Below are 17,649 nucleotides of genomic sequence, written 5' to 3'. Positions count from 1 at the left end.
GCCCCCGGCTTCTTATTGGCAAATAGAGATCTGTTCTGAGACAGTCCATGGAGGGCCTTGACCTCCTGGGTCATGAAGTCCCATGCTATCGCAAACCACCCCATCAGCAGCCCCTGCCAGCATTCAGCCGCTTCCCATTCCCTCAGCATCGCTCCCAGAATTGAGCTGGTACAAGCGTAGCTCCAGCACCTCCTGCAGGGGCTGCCTGGGTGTGTCATGGGTGTGTGAGTGAAGCCAGTTGACGCAGCGGGGAGAGTGGGCCAGATCAGAATTGTTATCTTGACTGTGGACTGGATCTTGCTCTTTGAACTGGAGTGACTCCAGGTGTGGGGGTGAAGTTAGGGCCAGATCTTTCTCACTGAACTCAGAGCACCCCTAGGAGTGTGGGTGAAGTTAGACCTCAAATCTTATGCTCTGGCCTTTCTCTGAGAGAGATTCTCTCTGAGAATCCAACATGTCCCCCATTGCAGTCAATGTCCTCGCTCCAGATCTGGCTAACAGGTCAGAATCTGGCCATACACCCTGGGCTGTGGGGAGCAAAGAGGCTTCACCCTGTTCTTGCTGTTCTAAGAGGTGGCCAGAAAATGGTTTAAAACAAAAAGACTTGCTTAATTGTTAGCCTTTAAATTATGGTCTTGTTCCCAGGGAGGAGGGGGATGGAGTGTGTGGTAGGAATGTGGTGTCATAACACTGACCATTCACACTCCCCCCTTCCACTTTTAAGCCAATTTAATTCTTGTTTTGTGGAAACACTTCATCAGAAAACCCCTTATTCAGGACTCACCCCCACCCTTGTAAGAAATGCCAGCTCAGCCCCATCTAGTCCTAGGTCTGGTCTCTGACAGCAGCCAGAACCAGGTGCAAGAACCTGCCAGTAGCAACTGTGACATAATCTGTCCTATGAAAGTCTCATCCTGCCCCCTAATTTTTGAGAGCAATTTAAGATGAAGCATCAGTTTAATATCCCATAGTAACTGGCTGTTCTTATCCAGATAAATGGCCACTTGCTCTTTCAGTCATAACTTTGCAGCCTCAATGCAGCCCTCTGATAGAGTTCCCCAGGCTAACTAGACCTAGAGCTTTGCTGTTCATCAGTTAGCTCTTTGGGCCACAAGCCAGAGCAAGCCAAAGTGCCCCACTGCCACCTCTCCCATAATTTTATATCCTTTTCTCCCCTCTTGAAGATGAACTCTCCTGACCTTCCTTCCACAGAGTGTTTTCCTACCATGCCTTAGATTGTTCTCGCTGCTCATCTCTCCTCCCCCTTCAATTCTGCAGTGAAATTTGGTGGGAGTTCCCATATTCCAAGGGCATCCAACCTGGCATTCTAAAGCAAATCCTCTAGCTGCCTGGCTGATGGGTCTGACCCAGTTGCACAGGGTCCATCTGATCACCAGATTAAGGGCTGAGAAGGAATTTCCCCCAGGTCAGATTGGCAGGGACCTTTGGGGTTTTCACCTTCCTCTGTGGCATGGGTCACCTGCTAAGATCATCTGGGCATGTTTCACATCAATTCCCTGCCATCGCAAGGCACTTGTGAGCCCTGGGCAGAGAACAGGGTCCCCAACAGATTAGTCTCCTGAGGACTGAAATGATTTGGTCTAACTCAAGTCACTGGAGTCAATACAGGGGTAACTGGGTGGAACTGAATGGCTTGTGATAGTCCAGAGCATCAGCCTGCATGATCTAATGGTCCCTTCTTGCCTTGAACATTATGAAACATCAAGTAGAAATCCACCACTCCAGCTTTTTTCCTCTCAACTAGCCAAAGAGCAGAGGACAAGGCAGCAGAAATGTGTCCCAGGTCCACTGTGACTTATAGGGAACATAATGGAATGGATCCACTGGTGGATCAGGGGGAAGATGATGGGTTGGTCTGGTTTTGGGGCAGGGGGTCTCTTCCCCAGCTTCTAGACCCCAAGAATTCAGAGATGGCTCTTGGCCCAGTGTTGAGCTTAAAGCTGAAATCCAAGTAAGAAACTACAGGGATCCCTGTTCCCTCTCCCTGCTTCAACCCTAATGCCACTTAGCCCCCAGCCCAAGTTAGTAACAGGCATGGTTGGGGGGAGTGGGGGAAAGAGCCCCGGTTGTTGTAGTACTTTTGTACTTAATTGGGCCATCTTGGAGGTGCCATTACCTGTTCAGAGGATGGGGTGGGATTGGGAATCAAGGCTCCTGGGTTCTAGGCCCAGCTGTAGGTGGGGAGACAGAAGTGAGGACTGCTGGGCTGGGGATGCAAACACACCATCCAGGGTTGTAACTAAAGGGAACTCCCAGCCACTAGGTGTCAGCTCATGCTCCTCCCTCTTCCAGCCCATCATTTTGGATGCTGGTGGTGCCACCTGCTGGCTAACGCACAGCCTATATATTACACTCAGTACCCCCTCCCACACACACCCTCACATGCACCCCTCCAGGGACTCCCTGTTTGATTCTTCTCCCCCCATTATCCTGCAGAGGCATCTCTGCACCAGGCTGCCTTAACCCCAGTCATCAAGCAAGAGGCTAGGGCTGTGTGAGAAGAGCTTTCATATGTCCCACAGCAAGGCCCTCCTCCAATTCTCCCTCCCCAGCAGGAGGGCTGCTACTTGCAGGGACACAGGACATGCCCCTCCCTTTGCACAGAAGGGGGGATGCTAATGGTGCTTGGGCCACCCAGCTGGCATTGGACCTGACCCACCAGGGTGTTGTGGCCTCTTTACCCCAAGAAACAGAACCCGATTCAGTGGAGAGTTGTTTTTATTAATCCTGTTTACAGCTCAAACACCCATTGAACAGCTGGGAGAAACATATCCTGCAGGAAAGACCCAAACCCCTCAGCAATCCCTTGCTCCACTGTCATCCCCTGGAGCCCCAAGGTTCCTTCCTGCTTCCACTTCCCCACCAGAGCGGTTCAGGATTCAACATGCTCAAGGCCCCAGGAGAGGCATTTTAAAGACAACCTTTGCATACAGCAGAGCAGGCCTCTGGGCAAGGAGACAGCAGCCATCCATGGCTCCTAAAGCAGGCAGAGGGGCTCCAGTGCTGTATCTATACCCCCTTTGGTTGTTAGATGTCCCCAAAAGGGGGGTTAACAGAAACAATCTGCGCTGTTCAGGGGACTTGACACACAGCCCTTTTCCAGGGCAGGAAGAGCCAGAGATGTGTGTGCACAGACACTATGTTCTGAGAGCTGTATGGGGAACAGGCTCAGTGAAGGATCTACAGTACTTAGCATGAGTGGCAGTGGGACACCTACTACTTCCTCCTGTTTTCCAAGAGCCATGGCCCTGCTCCTGTCACCCTCAGACACCTTAATGGGCCCTGCACAGACCTGACTGTGGCCTCTTTCGGGTGGCCACTTTTTCCCCTCCAATGAGGGACTGCAAGGGCTAGAGAGAGAACTAGTTAGTGAGAAGGCTGTTGGAAACATCACCCAGCTGCTGCTGTATGAGCAGAGCTCAGGATTGCCTCCTCTACTGAGTGAGCTCTGTGTCTCATGGAAAAGGCTTTCCTAAAGGACAGGCTGCTGGGAGCCGTGGTGCTTTCAACATACAAGCGGCACTGGAAGGTGGTTGTGGTGAGTTGAACCCACAGCCCTAGCCCTCAGCTATACGATAGCACACAGACCATGAAGGAGTTAAGCATGCAGAGTGGCACCAGCAAACCCCATGGGCTTTGGGAATTTAAAGGGACAGTGCCAGCTGATGACAAGAACCTCCTGAGTCTTCTATCCAAGTGACTGCAGCTCAGAGGAGCAGAGGTGGTTTTCCAGGGAAACAGGGAGAACCTCATTAGTAGAGAGACACCTAGCGGCATGGCCAGTGCTGCATCATGCATGAGTGTGCCAAACGTGGCTGAGAATCCTGCAAGATAGTCCACTGTCATCTTTAACAGAGGTGTGACCAGCAGAGACTCCATCTCCCAGCAGCCAATTCTCCACCCTGCTTACTTAAGGATCTCAGCTAGCGGCAGTTACTAGCAGAGCACCTGTCCTTTGAAAGAGGGAGACTAAGTGAGGAGCATTGCATACTGGGATTTGTAGTCTGTGTGGGGCCTCCAATCCACGCTAGGTTCTATGTACATTAAGGGCAGGCCACACCAAACAGACCAATCAAAATGCAGTTAGTTTCAGAGCACAGTTGGGAGGCATTGGTGCCAGCTGCCCGTACTGGAAAGGGGAAAGGAGGAACTGCCAGATGGGGAGCGGGGCCCAGTCTAAGTCACCTCAGTGTTGCTGACTTTGTTGATGATGCGAGAGCGGCGGGGGATGCACTCTAGGTCGAACTTGCTCTCATAGATGGTGGGGCAGAGGTGCCAGCGATTGTCCCGGTAGATGCCTAGGTAGGTGTAGACATCAGGCTTGTAGGAGAGCAGGCACTTGACACCAGTGCCCCGGATGGCAGCGTCCGCATCCATCACCTTCTCCTCGTTGGTGAAGTCATCTGTGTAGATGCAGATGACATGCTTGCGGTCCGAGCTGGGGTAGCAGGGGCTGACTTTGGCCACCCCAAAGCGCCCCTCCAACACTGAGCGGGCGATGCCACTCCAGGCATGGTCCACCTTGAAGCCGGTATCCAGGTGCATCAGCCACTTGCCGGTGAGGACGCAGTGGTTGAGCGCCAGCTCGCGGATGGTGTCGAAGGTGACATGGCGCCCACTGATCTGGAGCCGCTCCCAGGCCTCCTGCAGCCCCACCACATCACCTGACTCTGGACAGTAGTTTGGACCGTAGATGGCAATCCAGCCCACAGGCTCAGTGCGGCGCTCGGGGTCCCCAAAACGAGACACTCGCGAGGGCTGGTAGGTCTGCAGCCACTCCTCGAACTCGGCCCGTGGGGTCTTTCGTGCATCAAACACCACCCAGGGATCCATGTCAGCTGCCATGGACTCAGCGGCCAGGTGCTCGGCCGAGAAGGCCCCTCCCTTCCCCACGTCACCATCATCCTGGTCTGACATCGCTCACTGGCCTGTGGAGGAGTGGAACCTAGGATGGAAGGGTCAGGGAGATGGGAAGCAACATGATGGTGCACCATCTAGCCCAATCTCCATAGCAGGACCCAGGACAGAATCAACCGCTAGAGTCCCTCCCCCAGGACCCTGCCCAGTATGAACAGAGATTTCCCCCACTCCCATTAGTACCCCCCATCTCCTCCAGGGGTCTGCTCACTATGGATGGAGACCGTCCATTAGCTCCCATCCCCCCCACAGCAGGACTGTCCCCTATAGCCCATCCCACAGGGTCCTTGCCCACTGTTGATTGAGGTACCCCATTAGTTCCCATCCATGAACCAGAATAATTTACCTGCTATTCGTGGGCTTCTGGGGAAGTGAACACAATGCAGGATGGGTATCCAAATGCAGGATGAGCAATCAAGGGCTTGGAATGAGCAACACTAATGTAAAGACCACCTGGAAACCCAACTGAGGATGTGTGTGGCAGGCTGCTTGCTGTACATGCCCCACAAAGATGCTGCTTCGACTTTCCTATTAAAGAAAAATCATGGCTCACCGTGGAGGACAGGGAGCAGAGCACACTAAATGATCTGTACAGCCCAGTTAGAAACACAGCCATGCCAACAGGGTATAAACTCCAGATCGCCCACTGTGTCTTTTAAACTTGTCCTAGATCAGCTGCACTCAGCCACTTCCATATGGGGACCCTTCCCCACACAATACAGTGGGAAAGGCAGGGGGCACGACACAAACACTTCATGTACTCAGGCCAGCAACATCCGTTCCTTTGTCAGACCAAGAGCACTTGAAATGGCTTGTCCTGTGCCACTTAGTGATATTCCCCCACCCTGAAGATCCCTAGATTGTCATAGCACAGTGTCAATTTGAGGGTTATGACTCTTCTTCCCTCAGGAGACGCTGCTGGGGGTACAGAATGAGATACGTCTCATCTTAGGGCGAGACAGTGGAAGTTAGTATCATTAACCTCTTTATTACAGATGGGATAAACTGAAAGGCTGAAAGACGAAGGGACTCATCCACCCAGCAGCTCTGACGCAGAGCTGGGAAGAGAACCCAGGAGTCCTGCTCCCCACCCCCCACCCCCATTCTAACCCACCAGAACCCGCTCCAGAAGCTGGGAAGAGAACCCAGGAGTCCTGCTCCCCCCCCCCCATTCTAGCCCGCCAGAGCCCACTCCCCCCCAGAAGCTGGGAAGAGAACCCAGCCCCCCTTTCACTCTGAGCGAACGCGGAGCAAAGCCCACGGGCCCCTCCAGGGCTGCACACGACGGCAGGGGACACCCCTCCCGCGCGCCCGCCACGCCCCCTCCTTCCCCCGCTGCGCCCCTCCCGAGACAGCTCCGCAAGCGCCCGCCCAGGGCCCAGCCTCACCAGCCCCTTCCCGCGCTCAGCTCCCGACCGCCCCCATACTGCAGCCTGCCCGCTGCGCCTCACACGGGGGTAACGACCGCGGGGGCGGGGGCGGGGCCTCGGCCTAACCCGGATGGGGAAACGTGGAGCCAGGAGGGACGAAGTGAAAGACCCGGATGTGGTAGAACTAAGGGTGGAGTGGGAGGGGACTAACCAGGTAGGGGGCGGGACCTAGTGTACGGAAGCGGATTCGCTGGTGGATGGGGGCGGAGCTAAAGCAACCAATCCGCTCCAGCCTGAGCCCCCTCCCCCCGCCCAGCAGTTTGAGGCTGTGGCTCCAGGCGCTCAGGCTCGTGGGGCCGGGCTGCAGCTGGTTTTGAGGTGGCCTATGGCGGAAAGTCAAGCAAGGCATCGCAGAGGGCCCAAGCCAGTGGCGGGCCAGTAGTATGACCCTGAGCGCTGTTCTGTGGGAATAATGGGTGTTAAACCCCCCCTCTGGGGCCATGAGACAGGGACGCCTCACCAGGTGATGAGATGCAGCCACCTCTGGAATGGGACACAGGGACTCTTTATACAGGGCTCCCATGTAGCGGGGCGCATGGCTGAGAGCAGGGGAAAGAGCCAATCATAGACTATCCAGGTTGGCAGGGACCTCAGGAGGTCATCTAGTCCAACCCCCTGCTCAAAACAGGGCCAATCCCCAATTTTTGACCCAGATCCCTAAATGGCCCCCTCAAGGATTGAACTCACAACCCTGGGTTTAGCAGGCCAATGCTCAAACCACTGAGCTATCCCTCCAAGGGCATTCCTTCTGGGGCCCCTGGTGTTGGCCACTGTTGGAAGACAAGACGCCTTTGGCCGTTCTTATGTACATCAGTGCAAAAGCGCAGTCCCTCTGCCATCCTTAGTGCTCCATGGGTAAGGAGAACCTCAGACCCAATCTACCTGCTCAGGGAAAGGAAGCTTGCCTGAGACCCTCCATAGGGGAGGGGGGAAGACACAGGGATTTCATAGATCCCCATCTCTGGCGGTGAGGGTCAACCTGGTGGTGGGGATCCTCCATCTTCCAGGGATGGGGAGTTGCTGGGGAGCAAACAATCCCAGGGGGTCCATGTCTCAAGAACTGGGCGGCTCTTGGAAGGCCTCCGTGATGGGGGACTCCAGGCGTCTCCAGCATGGAGGAGGGGCTGTAAGATCTGCTTTTTCTTGGGGGGCTGGAAGGGGGAGAAGAGAGGAGAGGTGGAATAGCAGATGGAGGACACCCGTCCTGGTGGGTGGTAGAGAGAGCAGAGTTGTGAGCCCCCAGGTCCTGGCACTGCGGGGAGGGGGACCCTGAGGCAGGCGGGGAGACAAGGGCTGGCCCTGGAGGTGGCATTGCAGGACCCGGTCCCGGGAGAACGGAGAAAATGCGGTGGGGGCACCAGTTCCGGGGGGCGGGGATGGGGACACCGGGGACGGGGGACGAAGGAGAGTCACAGGGTGGCACCTGTGCTAGGGACGAGGGGGCCCCCTGCGCCGGGGGGCGGCTGGAAAAGGGAGGAGTCCGGGGGGCAGGGCAATGGATGGAGTCAGCCCGGCGCTGGAGTGTTCCGGCGGCGCTAGGACCCTGGCGGCCGGTGCGGCGGCGGGCGACGCCGGGAGCCGGCGGGGTGGAGCGGGGCGGGCGGGGGTCGCTGCTGCCGCTGCTGGAGGCTGAGCCCGAGCCCCGCGATGCCGAGCAAGAAAAAGAAATACAACGCGCGCTTCCCGCCGGTGAGTGCGGGCCCGAGGCTCCCGGCCGGCACCCCGAACTCCAGCCCGGCCTAGCGCCACCCTCGGCCCCCCCAGCCCCAGCTCCCGAGCCGGCCTAGCGCCCCCCGCGCCCCGGCACCCCTAACCCCAGCCCCCGGGCCGGCCTAGCCCCCCCCCGGCACCCCTAACCCCAGCTCCCGGGGCCGGCCTAGCCCCCCCCCCGGCACCCCTAACCCCAGCTCCCGGGGCCGGCCTAGCCCCCCCCGACACCCCTAACCCCAGCTCCCGGGGCCGGCCTAGCCCCCCCCGACACCCCCTAACCCCAGCCCCCGGGCCGGCCTAGCGCCCCCCCCCGGCACCCCTAACCCCAGCTCCCGGGGCCGGCCTAGCCCCCCCCCCGGCACCCCTAACCCCAGCTCCCGGGGCCGGCCTAGCCCCCCCCCCCCCGCCCCGGCACCCCTAACCCCAGCCCCCGGGCCGGCCTAGCCCCCCCCGACACCCCTAACCCCAGCTCCCGGGGCCGGCCTAGCGCCCCCCCCCGACACCCCTAACCCCAGCTCCCGGGGCCGGCCCTAGCGCCCCCCCCGACACCCCTAACCCCAGCTCCCGGGGCCGGCCTAGCCCCCCCCCGGCACCCCTAACCCCAGCTCCCGGGGCCGGCCTAGCCCCCCCCCCCCGCCCCGGCACCCCTAACCCCAGCCCCCGGGCCGGCCTAGCCCCCCCCCGGCACCCCTAACCCCAGCTCCCGGGGCCGGCCTAGCCCCCCCCCCCGGCACCCCTAACCCCAGCTCCCGGGGCCGGCCTAGCCCCCCCCCCGCCCCGGCACCCCTAACCCCAGCTCCCGGGGCCGGCCTAGCCCCCCCCCCCGCCCCGGCACCCCTAACCCCAGCTCCCGGGGCCGGCCTAGCCCCCCCCCCCGCCCCGGCACCCCTAACCCCAGCTCCCGGGGCCGGCCTAGCCCCCCCCCCCCGCCCCGGCACCCCTAACCCCAGCTCCCGGGGCCGGCCTAGCCCCCCCCGCGCCCCGGCACCCCTAACTCCAGCCCCCGGGCCGGCCTAGTGCCCCCCCCGCCCCGGCACCCCTAACTCCAGCCCCCGGGCCGGCCTAGTGCCCCCCCCGCCCCGGCACCCCTAACTCCAGCCCCTGGGCCGGCCTAGTGCCCCCCCGCCCCGGCACCCCTAACTCCAGCCCCCGGGCCGGCCTAGTGCCCCCCCGCCCCGGCACCCCTAACTCCAGCCCCCAGGCTGGCCTAGCGCCCCCCCCGGCACCCCTAACTCCAGCCCCCGGGCCGGTCTAGTGCCTCCCCCCTGGCACCCCTAACCCTAGCTCACCACCCCCCCCAGCCGGCACCCCCGGCTTGGCCTAGCGCCCCCCCTGTCACCCTAACCTGACCCCCCTGGGCCGGCCTAGCATCCCCCTAGCACCCAGCCTCTTTGTCCCAAAGCCTGGACCTCCCAGGCCCAGTCTTCCTCTTCCTTCCCTTGCCTCCCTTTACTGGTCTCAGTCCAACATTGTCGTCTTCCCCCAAAGTGCCCCCATAGGGATGCTCCTGCTGCCTCCTCTTTTATAGGGTCCCCTGTCCCCCTCAGAGACATGCTTGAACTATCCACTTCTCCCTTTACTGCGTGCATCCTATATAGGACTCCCCTGCTGTCCCATAAGGATTTTCCTACTACCCTCTTTCCCCTACAGGGATCCCCACTGCCCCATATAGGGATTCCACCTCATACCACCCACTGGTAATCCCCACAAGGATGCCCCTTGCCTCTGAAGACCCTTCCCCCTATGATCTGGCCTCATTATGTTGATCTCCCACCTCTTCAGGGATCCTCTGGGAACCCCCTTCCTGATCTCCCCTCCCATGACCTCTCTGGTCAGTGCCCCCAACCCATATAGGGGTCTGGCTCTTCATGAACACCCCCCTAACCATTATGAACTTCCTCCCTCACACAGAGACTCTCTTTCCTCCCTCCAAAGGATGATGAATTCCCCCCCACCTATCCTTTGGGACACCATCTCTGGTGGGCCAACAGGGGGAATGTGTGCCGTTCACTCTCCTGTCCAGTGGGACTGTGGTCTGCCTTAGGATTCTTGGGTTCTATCCCTGGTTCTGGGTGGGGAATGGGGTCTAGTGGGTTACAACGTGGCCAGAGGGGTGTGCGGGGGAAGGCAGGGTGCATGGGAGCCAGGACTCCTGGGTTCTAGCCCCAGCTCTGCCATCTGTGCTGTCCTGGTAAGGGTGGAAGGGACACTTCCCTCTGCCCACCTTTACATAAAATGGGTTAATTCCGGACCCGCCTCCCCGGAGACTCTACTGTAGGGCGGAGGGCCTCCGTCAAAAGGCGAAAGGTTCTTATTGGAATGGCAGGAGGGGGCTGCTACTGTGGAAGAAGTGGATAGATTTACTGTTTATAGGCCTCCTTTTCCCCTGGGATTCAGTGGGGCCTACTCACACCACAAAGCACGCCTTTTCTATCTTTGTCTCATCTTCAGCAGTGGGGTAGGATGGGAGCTGAAAGCATCCTGGTCAGTTTCACCTTCTCTTCCCTGTCAGTTTCATTTCCTCCTTTCCTGGGTTGGGGTCCCTGATGCCAAATGGGGAACCTTCCTCCTCTCTTCCCCCCCCCCCCCCAAATGACTGAAATCTGCTTTGCCATCTTCAAATGATTAAAAATCCAGGATCAGGCCTTTAAAAAAAAATCAATGGGGGGGGGGGTATTTTATTTGCCTTTTGGGCTGGTGGGGAGGAGCTTTTAAGGGTCAAGATGTTAAGCTTTAAATAAAACCTGTGATTCTTCCTGCATCTCTTGAGTCTACAAGCTGGGTATTTATACTGTGAAATTGATGGTAAGATCATAAGAGTTGGCAGCAAACTGAATCTAGTCCCCATCCCCCGTCAGTTCCCAAAGCTATGGTTCAGACTTTGTGGTTAAGGCACCGGGATGGGGCTGGAGATCTGTGTTCAGAGCCTGGCTGTGACTTTGGGCAAGACATGTCTCTTAGTGCCTCAGTTTCTCCATCTGTAATCTGAGGATAAAACTTCCTCTATTTAGACTGTGAGCTCTGTAGGGCAATGACTGCCTCACTCTGTGTCTGTGAAGCGCTTGGTGCAACAAGGGCCCTGAACTTGGGTCAGGGTCCATGCAGTGCCTGGCACAATGGGGGTCCCCTAATCTCAGGATGGGGTCTGGTCAGTGCCCAGCACAACAAGGAAGCTCCCAATCTCAGATCAGATTTATTTTCAATAGCTTGTGCTCAGCTTTGGTCCTCACAATTTATGCCTGGGTTGTGACAGCTGACACCTTGTGGTTTGCCCCTTAGCTGTGTGTAGGAGATATTATTGCCTTGTGACATGGACACAAACATCCTTTGGTTTCGACACAATCCAGTCCAGTGGAGAAAAGGGCGTTGATTCTGCATCCGGAGGGGTGGATCGCGAGTCTGGACACTATCTTGTGCGGGGAAACAGGAGGCCCTGCTGCACTGCTAAGCCACAGGGCACAAGAAGGGCACACAGAGCCATAATCAGGGCAGGGAATAGCTCTGGTGTGAGGCTACCAGTGCCCTCGGGTAGAGGTGATGTTCCATGGGGGTTGGGCAAGCATGGAACAAGTTGACAGTTCTCAGCCTTGGCCCCTGCCTGACAACCACCCACAGTCCCCTAGTCACCACAGAGGCTGAGGAGCCAGTGACCCATGGAGGCTTTGCTCTTGTGTCAACTCCCGCGGGAGCAACCACCTCCCTGGGGACGCAGGGAAGGATGACCCAGGGAAGGGGTGACAATGTAATGTATGAATTGGAGAGGTGCATGGCACCTGTGTCCGGGGATCTAAAGTCACTTGAGAGGAGTGGGGTCGAGTGGTTAGAGCAGAGGGCCTGGGAGTACAAATCTAGCCCTAGGTCAGGGACTGTCTGGTTCCAGGGGGCATGGAATGGGATCTGGGGCCTTTTGCTGTTAGGGCAGCAGACTGGCTGGTTCAGGGGAATGGGGAATGAGTTATGGTGCCTTTCCCCTCTAGGGGGCACTCTCTCTGGTCCACACAGCCATGTCCCTGGCACTGAATGTTGATAGGAGAGTGGGACACCCCACCCCTGATATTAACTATTTCTTCTTGTCTCCCCTCCAGGCCCGGATCAAGAAGATCATGCAGACAGATGAGGAGATTGGGAAGGTGGCCGCTGCCGTCCCTGTCATAATATGTATCCTTGGGAGTGCTGTGTTGCCCAGCTCCCACTCCTGAAACCCCAATTGTTGCCTTGTGGTCTGGCCAATCCTGAGGGATCTCCCTCCCAGCCAGGCTTGGGTCATCATCCTGTAGGTTTCAATGCCCTGGCTGGTGGCTAATTACAACAGCAGGTTAGACAGAGAATCAGAGGTAGCTCATCTAGTGGCGGGAGGAGGCTGGAAGTCATAACTCCTGGGTTCTCTCCTAGCTCAGGGAGGGAGGTGGTCTTAGACTGGGGGGATGAGAGGGACTGGGAGCCAGGTCTTCTGGTTCTATCCCCACCTCTGGGAGGGAAGGAGGGCTAGTGGGTCAGAGCAGGATGGGGGAAGGCTGGGAGCCAGGATTCTTGGGTTCTATCCGCATGAACAGTGATCCTAGTACAAGCAGTGTTCTGTTCTGATCGCAGTGCTGAGTTCCCTTAACCCTTGGCTTGCCCTAGCCCGGGCGCTGGAGCTCTTCCTGGAGTCGCTCCTCAGGAAGGCCTGTCAGGTGACACAATCCAGAAATGCCAAGACCATGACCACCTCTCACCTGTAAGTACTCTACTTCCACCTGCATTCCCCCCGCTTCTGCCCAGCTGGGGACTTTCTGACCTAACCCCCGCAGTACTGGAGCAAAGAAATGCCAGATCTACTCCACAAGCAGACCTGCCGTGCTACAGAAAGACCTCTCCCACTTTTCTTGGAGCAGGGGGCTAGGAGCCAGGACTCCTAGGTTTGGTTCCCCGCTTTGCCACTGTGGCACTTCTGGACAGTCCCTTCCCCTCCTCTATGCCTCAGTTTCCCCCCTTTTCAACTGGGTGGGAGGCAGGGGTGAAGCACTAATCCCGAGCAGGGCTAAGGCTCATGGAGGTAATGGTGATTATTGTGTTGTTATGGAGGGGGAGGAGGGGCTTTGAACACTGCATCCCCAGCTGGGATGGATATAACATGGGGGTCTCTAGTAGCCCTCAGGAAGCCAATAGGGGCTGGGGGTCAGGTCCCCGGGGTTTCTGGGGGTGGAGGTGCTGCAGTCCCCTCCCCCAGAGTCTGAGCTGCTCTCCGCTCCCTGCAGGAAGCAGTGCATAGAGCTGGAGCAGCAGTTCGACTTCCTCAAGGATCTGGTAGCCTCGGTGCCTGACATGCAGGGAGATGTGGAGGATAACCACGCTGAGGGCGAGAAGGTCTCCAGGAGGTGGGCAATAGGAGGCGCTGCGCTACAGGGAGCGGGGCAGAGGCTCAGTAGGGGGTGCTCTTCTCACAGCCAGTGCTGGCCAATGGATGCCCCAGTGTGCCACCGGGAAGGAGGCCCCTAGGGGCTCACTCTCCCTTCACAGCCAGTGCTGGCCTCGATGCCCCAGTGTGCTGCAGGGGGCGGAGTGGGACTCAGTACCGGAAGTGCCCCCTTTCAGTCACTGCTGGCCCCAGCACAGTACTAGGGGGTGCTGTGCTGCAGGAAGACATGGACAGATGGTGGTGGTCACTATAGATGCTATCGCACTTCACTAAGAATCTGGAAATGAACTCCGGTGTCGTAGCTCAATTCCCATTCTGCTGATTCCATTCTGCCTCCCAAAACCCCCGCTCTGCCATCAGAACTAGGTGCGGGGCTTCTCTTTGCTTCCTACCCTGAACCTGTGCAGTGTTGCTGTGTGTTGTTACTCCGCCACCATGCCCCACACCAGAGATGTCTACACTCCAGTGATGTGGCAAAGCGATTCCTAAATACCTCTTCCCTGTTGCGTCCCGCGGGGGACTGGCCCACGTCATAGGTGACTGTCCCAGTGGGGAGTGCTGTGGCCGGGTTGGGAGCTTGGGAGGTGGAACCCCAAAGCGTTGCTGAAAGGCATTGGGGTGGTATGTGGCCGGGAGCCCTGATGTGGAGTCCGGGGACTGGCTGGGTGACCCTGGGATGCGGTCAAGGGATTCCTTCTGCACCAATCTCTGCTGGAGCCCCCATCCATTGGCAGTGCCCCCATGACTCCTTGGTCTCTCTCCGGATGTAGGGGCCGGAAGCCGGGCAGTGGGCGGAAGAACGGCGGCACTGGCAGCAAAGGAAAGGACCCGAAGCAGTCAGGCACGGACTCCGAGCAGGAGGTGAATCTGGCAGGAGGTGTCTCCCAGCCCACAGGCTGCGTCCTGCATGCAGCAGTGCCCCCTTCTGGCTGAGCCTTGCTGAGGTGCATGGGGAGCTGAGTGAGAGGGGTAGTCCCCCGTGGGGCACAGATGGTGAAGGGTCTGGAATGCCGTCCCCTCCCCGTCTTTGGAGGTTGCCCCTCCTGGCTGCCTCCCTGTATGATCTATGGGCTGGGTGTCCCAGGAGGGGTGTAGGGTCTGGTGGTTACAGCAGGGGGCGGTGCTGAGAGCCAGGACTCTTGGGTTCTATTCCGAACCAGGGTGCGTCCTTTTCCCCTCTCTCTGCTTCAGTTTCCCATGGGGCCAGCTCTGGGGAGCATCAGTCACTGTGTCCCTCAGATGGTGCCATCTCCATGCTGAGCCCCTGCTTACCCTGCCCCCACAGGAGGATTCTGAGGACAGCGAGAGCGATGGGGAGGAGGAGACGTCCCAGTCCACGCCCCCCAGCCGCCCCACTACCCACTTTCCCAGGTACAAATCGGGGCCTGCCAGCTCAGTAGTGCTGACGGGCTGGGCAGTGCTGCCTAGTGCTTAGATCTTGGACTGGGGGCGGGGGGAAGACTTCTGGGTTCTATCCCTGATTCAGGGATGGGAGTGGGATCTAGTGGTTAGAGCAGAGCATTAGCTACTTAAGGGTAGTGATAACTAGAAACCTAACAGCAGTAAGTATGATCAGATGGAGCCTGACCTCTGGGGGACTGTGTTACGGGGTAGGGGCATACCAGGCTGGATGAGCTTGTTGCACTGATGGAGGGGGTGGCTACCAGACTGGATGGGACTATAGGTCTAATCCAGGGTGGGGATACTGGAAGGGCCCATGGATCGGATTGGGCTAAGGGTTGGGGTGAGGGATACGGGGTAGATGATCTCCCCTCCCCCACAGTAACCTTCTTCCTTCTCTCCTCCCTGGCTCCAGCTCTCCGGCGCCATATTTGCACTTCACCTGCCCCCCACAGTCCACCATGGCCATGCCTGTCTCCGTTCCCCCGGCCCTGCCTGCCATGATGCCCTCTGCACCAGCACCCCCTGCCCCAGCACAGGATGAGGAGGAGGAAGATTATGACTCGTAGCCCCGTTTCCTTTTAGTTTGTTTTAGTTGCTGCATTCGGGGGGGAGGGGGTGGTTCTTAAATTTATTAAAAAAAAAAGAAAAGCATTTTACCTCCACGTGGTTTGTTTTTATTGTGTCCCTGGGTTGGGCTCGAACCCCTGATTCTCAGAGCCCAGATTGCCTCATCCCTCCCCACTGCTCTCATCCCTCTCTGTGGCGCCTTCCCCAACAGACAGAGCACCACTGAGCCAACCCAGTGATTAGCTGCTGGTGTCTCCAGAGATGGGAATGGGGACAAAACAGCCACCCCAGCTTGTGAAACCTCCCCCTGCCCTTTCCTTGTGGCTTGATTTCTCTCTCCTCAGCCCCAAGGATCGGGGTGTCTTTCCCAGAGAGTGTAGGCCTAGTGCTTACATTGATGTTACGGGTGTGATCTAGGCTTTGTCTAGGACATTCAGTTCCATTCCAGGCCTCAGTGTTGTCAGTCTGTCAGATCACAGGGCTCTTTGGTTTTGGGCAGGATTTTTTTAAGTGGTGCCCTCAGCTCTGCCCCCACCCAGCAACCATGGCTCTTGGTGGGCAGCTGGGCTCCATTTTTCTTAGAAACAGGATATTCGGTTCCACCTCAACCCTGGTTCGGTGTCCCCCTTTTCTCTGCCCCCAACACTGCTCTCTCAGATCCTGGGGTGGTGGCCTCTTTGTACTGGCTGGTCCTACATCCACTGGAGGAGGGAGAGGGACACAGTGAATCTCACAAGCAGCTTCTTCCCCTGCCCCCCATCACTGCATGTGAAATTCACTTGGGTCTGATGATTGGTTTGGGATGAATCTGAAGTAGGGGGATGTAATTAGGGCAGGGAAAGGAGTCCCCCCCCCCCCCCCCCCACATGAAAGGACTGTCTCTGGGCATGTCTATCCTGGGCTTAACTGTATCTGCCACTGGAAGATGGTCCTGTGGTTTCACCCATCAGAATCCCCCCCACACGCCCGGCTGCCTCGATTTCACCCCCGGGATGGGGGCGGGAAATCTGTGAGATATGGAGCTTTTAAGCACTCTTTTTAAAAATGAATGTCCCGGGCTCTGTACGTTCTCATTCCTTTATGCCATTTGCACGTTCCCCCTCCAAGTGGGACTGGGAGCCAGGACTCTTGGGAAGGGAGTGGGATCTAATAATTAGAGCAGGGAAGTGCTGGGAGCCAGGACTCCTGGGTTCTTTTTCCCCCTCTCCCTCCCTCCCAGTCCTTCCCTCCCTGGATATTTAGCAGATTATATCTCCATTCTTTTATTGTTGCTAAACCCCAGGGCTCCATCACCCTACCCCGGTGCAGCGTAATCCTAAGGAGCAGGAATTCCCACAGCTCCTTTTCACCCCGGTCTGTCCTATTGGGAATGGGTTGTTTCCATGAACAGGGTGGGTCCTGGCACCCCTTCAGGGCAGGGGGGCTTTAAGCTATCTTGGGGTGGGGAAAAGAGGGATGCGGGGTTAAATGCTGCGTGGCTTGCGGCCACCTTGAGAGCTGGGACGCTGCGACTTTTAACGCATTTGTTTGATTTTTTTGTATTGACTCAATAAAGTTCTGATTTCACTAGAATCCGTCCGTGTTTAGGATGAAATTTACAATGGGCTGGTTCTTATTGGAGAAGGGCAACAGAGCTGGCCAGGACTCCTGGGTTCTATCCCCAGCTTTGGTAATGATTCAGTGTGGTAGGGGAGAGCTCTGTCAGGTTGTTTGGAATGAGCTGTGGGCTCCTTGGCAGCTGCAGGGACTGGTCCAGCATCCCTGCTCCCAAACATCAGCCTCATTGGCCTGGGCTACATCCCCCAACCCCTTCCCTCCCCCCGCTTTGGCCTGGGCTATGGCAGACATCCCACCCTCCAGCCAGGTGAGATCCCACCCCACTCCCCATTGACATAGGCTGGTAGTTTGTCCCCCTACCCCTGCAGACTGCACCCCTACACACTGAGATTACTCCCATCCCCTGCACCCTGGGCTGAAGTCCCCTCTGTACCTCCCCAGATGTGGAAGGCTTAGGGATACCTAGTGCCCATGTCTGCAACCCCACCCTAATCTTGGGTGCCTCCCCCGCTCCCTCTGGAGAGCAGTCATCAAGGAACTAGCTTCTAACCCCCTTCCATCTAACTGTCCCCCCTCCACTGCAGCTCCAGTCTCTTCCCAATCCCCTGGTGCAAGTGCATCCTCCTCCACAGCACCTGCCTTCCT

At 57.8% G+C, this 17,649-nt stretch overlaps 2 protein-coding genes across 4 annotated transcripts; one reads left to right on the top strand and one right to left on the bottom strand.

Annotated features, from left to right (window-relative positions):
• Positions 1 to 2,721: 2,721 nt before the first annotated feature.
• C7H11orf68 (chromosome 7 C11orf68 homolog) lies at positions 2,722 to 6,455 on the bottom strand. 2 transcript variants are annotated; one of them, XM_073351672.1, is made up of 3 exons: positions 6,327 to 6,455; positions 5,285 to 5,466; positions 2,722 to 4,966 (listed from the first exon to the last, which is right to left on the bottom strand). In XM_073351672.1, the coding sequence occupies exon 3, from the start codon at positions 4,936 to 4,938 to the stop codon at positions 4,198 to 4,200; it is 741 nt and encodes a 246-aa protein (XP_073207773.1). In that variant the 5' UTR covers positions 4,939 to 4,966; positions 5,285 to 5,466; positions 6,327 to 6,455; the 3' UTR covers positions 2,722 to 4,197. The 2 variants fall into 2 exon arrangements, with proteins under 2 accessions (XP_073207773.1, XP_073207774.1); XM_073351673.1 differs by lacking the exon at positions 5,285 to 5,466.
• A 1,431-nt stretch (positions 6,456 to 7,886) lies between these two features.
• DRAP1 (DR1 associated protein 1) lies at positions 7,887 to 17,019 on the top strand. 2 transcript variants are annotated; one of them, XM_073351670.2, is made up of 7 exons: positions 7,887 to 8,057; positions 12,164 to 12,236; positions 12,702 to 12,795; positions 13,316 to 13,435; positions 14,247 to 14,337; positions 14,762 to 14,847; positions 15,293 to 17,019. In XM_073351670.2, exons 1-7 carry the CDS (start codon positions 8,016 to 8,018, stop codon positions 15,444 to 15,446), a joined length of 660 nt encoding a protein of 219 aa, XP_073207771.1. In that variant the 5' UTR covers positions 7,887 to 8,015; the 3' UTR covers positions 15,447 to 17,019. The 2 variants fall into 2 exon arrangements, with proteins under 2 accessions (XP_073207771.1, XP_073207772.1); XM_073351671.2 differs by lacking the exon at positions 13,316 to 13,435.
• Positions 17,020 to 17,649: the final 630 nt, after the last annotated feature.

Source organism: Lepidochelys kempii, chromosome 7, assembly GCF_965140285.1.
Source record: "Lepidochelys kempii isolate rLepKem1 chromosome 7, rLepKem1.hap1, whole genome shotgun sequence".
Lineage (NCBI taxonomy): Eukaryota > Metazoa > Chordata > Testudines > Cheloniidae > Lepidochelys > Lepidochelys kempii.
This window is presented reverse-complemented; position numbering and strand designations above follow the sequence as displayed.

What these genes read in the sequence shown, in the direction of transcription:
- C7H11orf68 (XM_073351672.1), bottom strand. Translation starts at nt 4,938, where the DNA reads ATGTCAGACCAGGATGATGGTGACGTGGGGAAGGGAGGGGCCTTCTCG.
- DRAP1 (XM_073351670.2), top strand. Translation starts at nt 8,016, where the DNA reads ATGCCGAGCAAGAAAAAGAAATACAACGCGCGCTTCCCGCCG. An exon ending in ACAACGCGCGCTTCCCGCCG is followed by an intron (nt 8,058 to 12,163) that starts GTGAGTGCGGGC and finishes TCTCCCCTCCAG; the next exon opens with GCCCGGATCAAGAAGATCAT. An exon ending in TGCCGTCCCTGTCATAATAT is followed by an intron (nt 12,237 to 12,701) that starts GTATCCTTGGGA and finishes GGCTTGCCCTAG; the next exon opens with CCCGGGCGCTGGAGCTCTTC.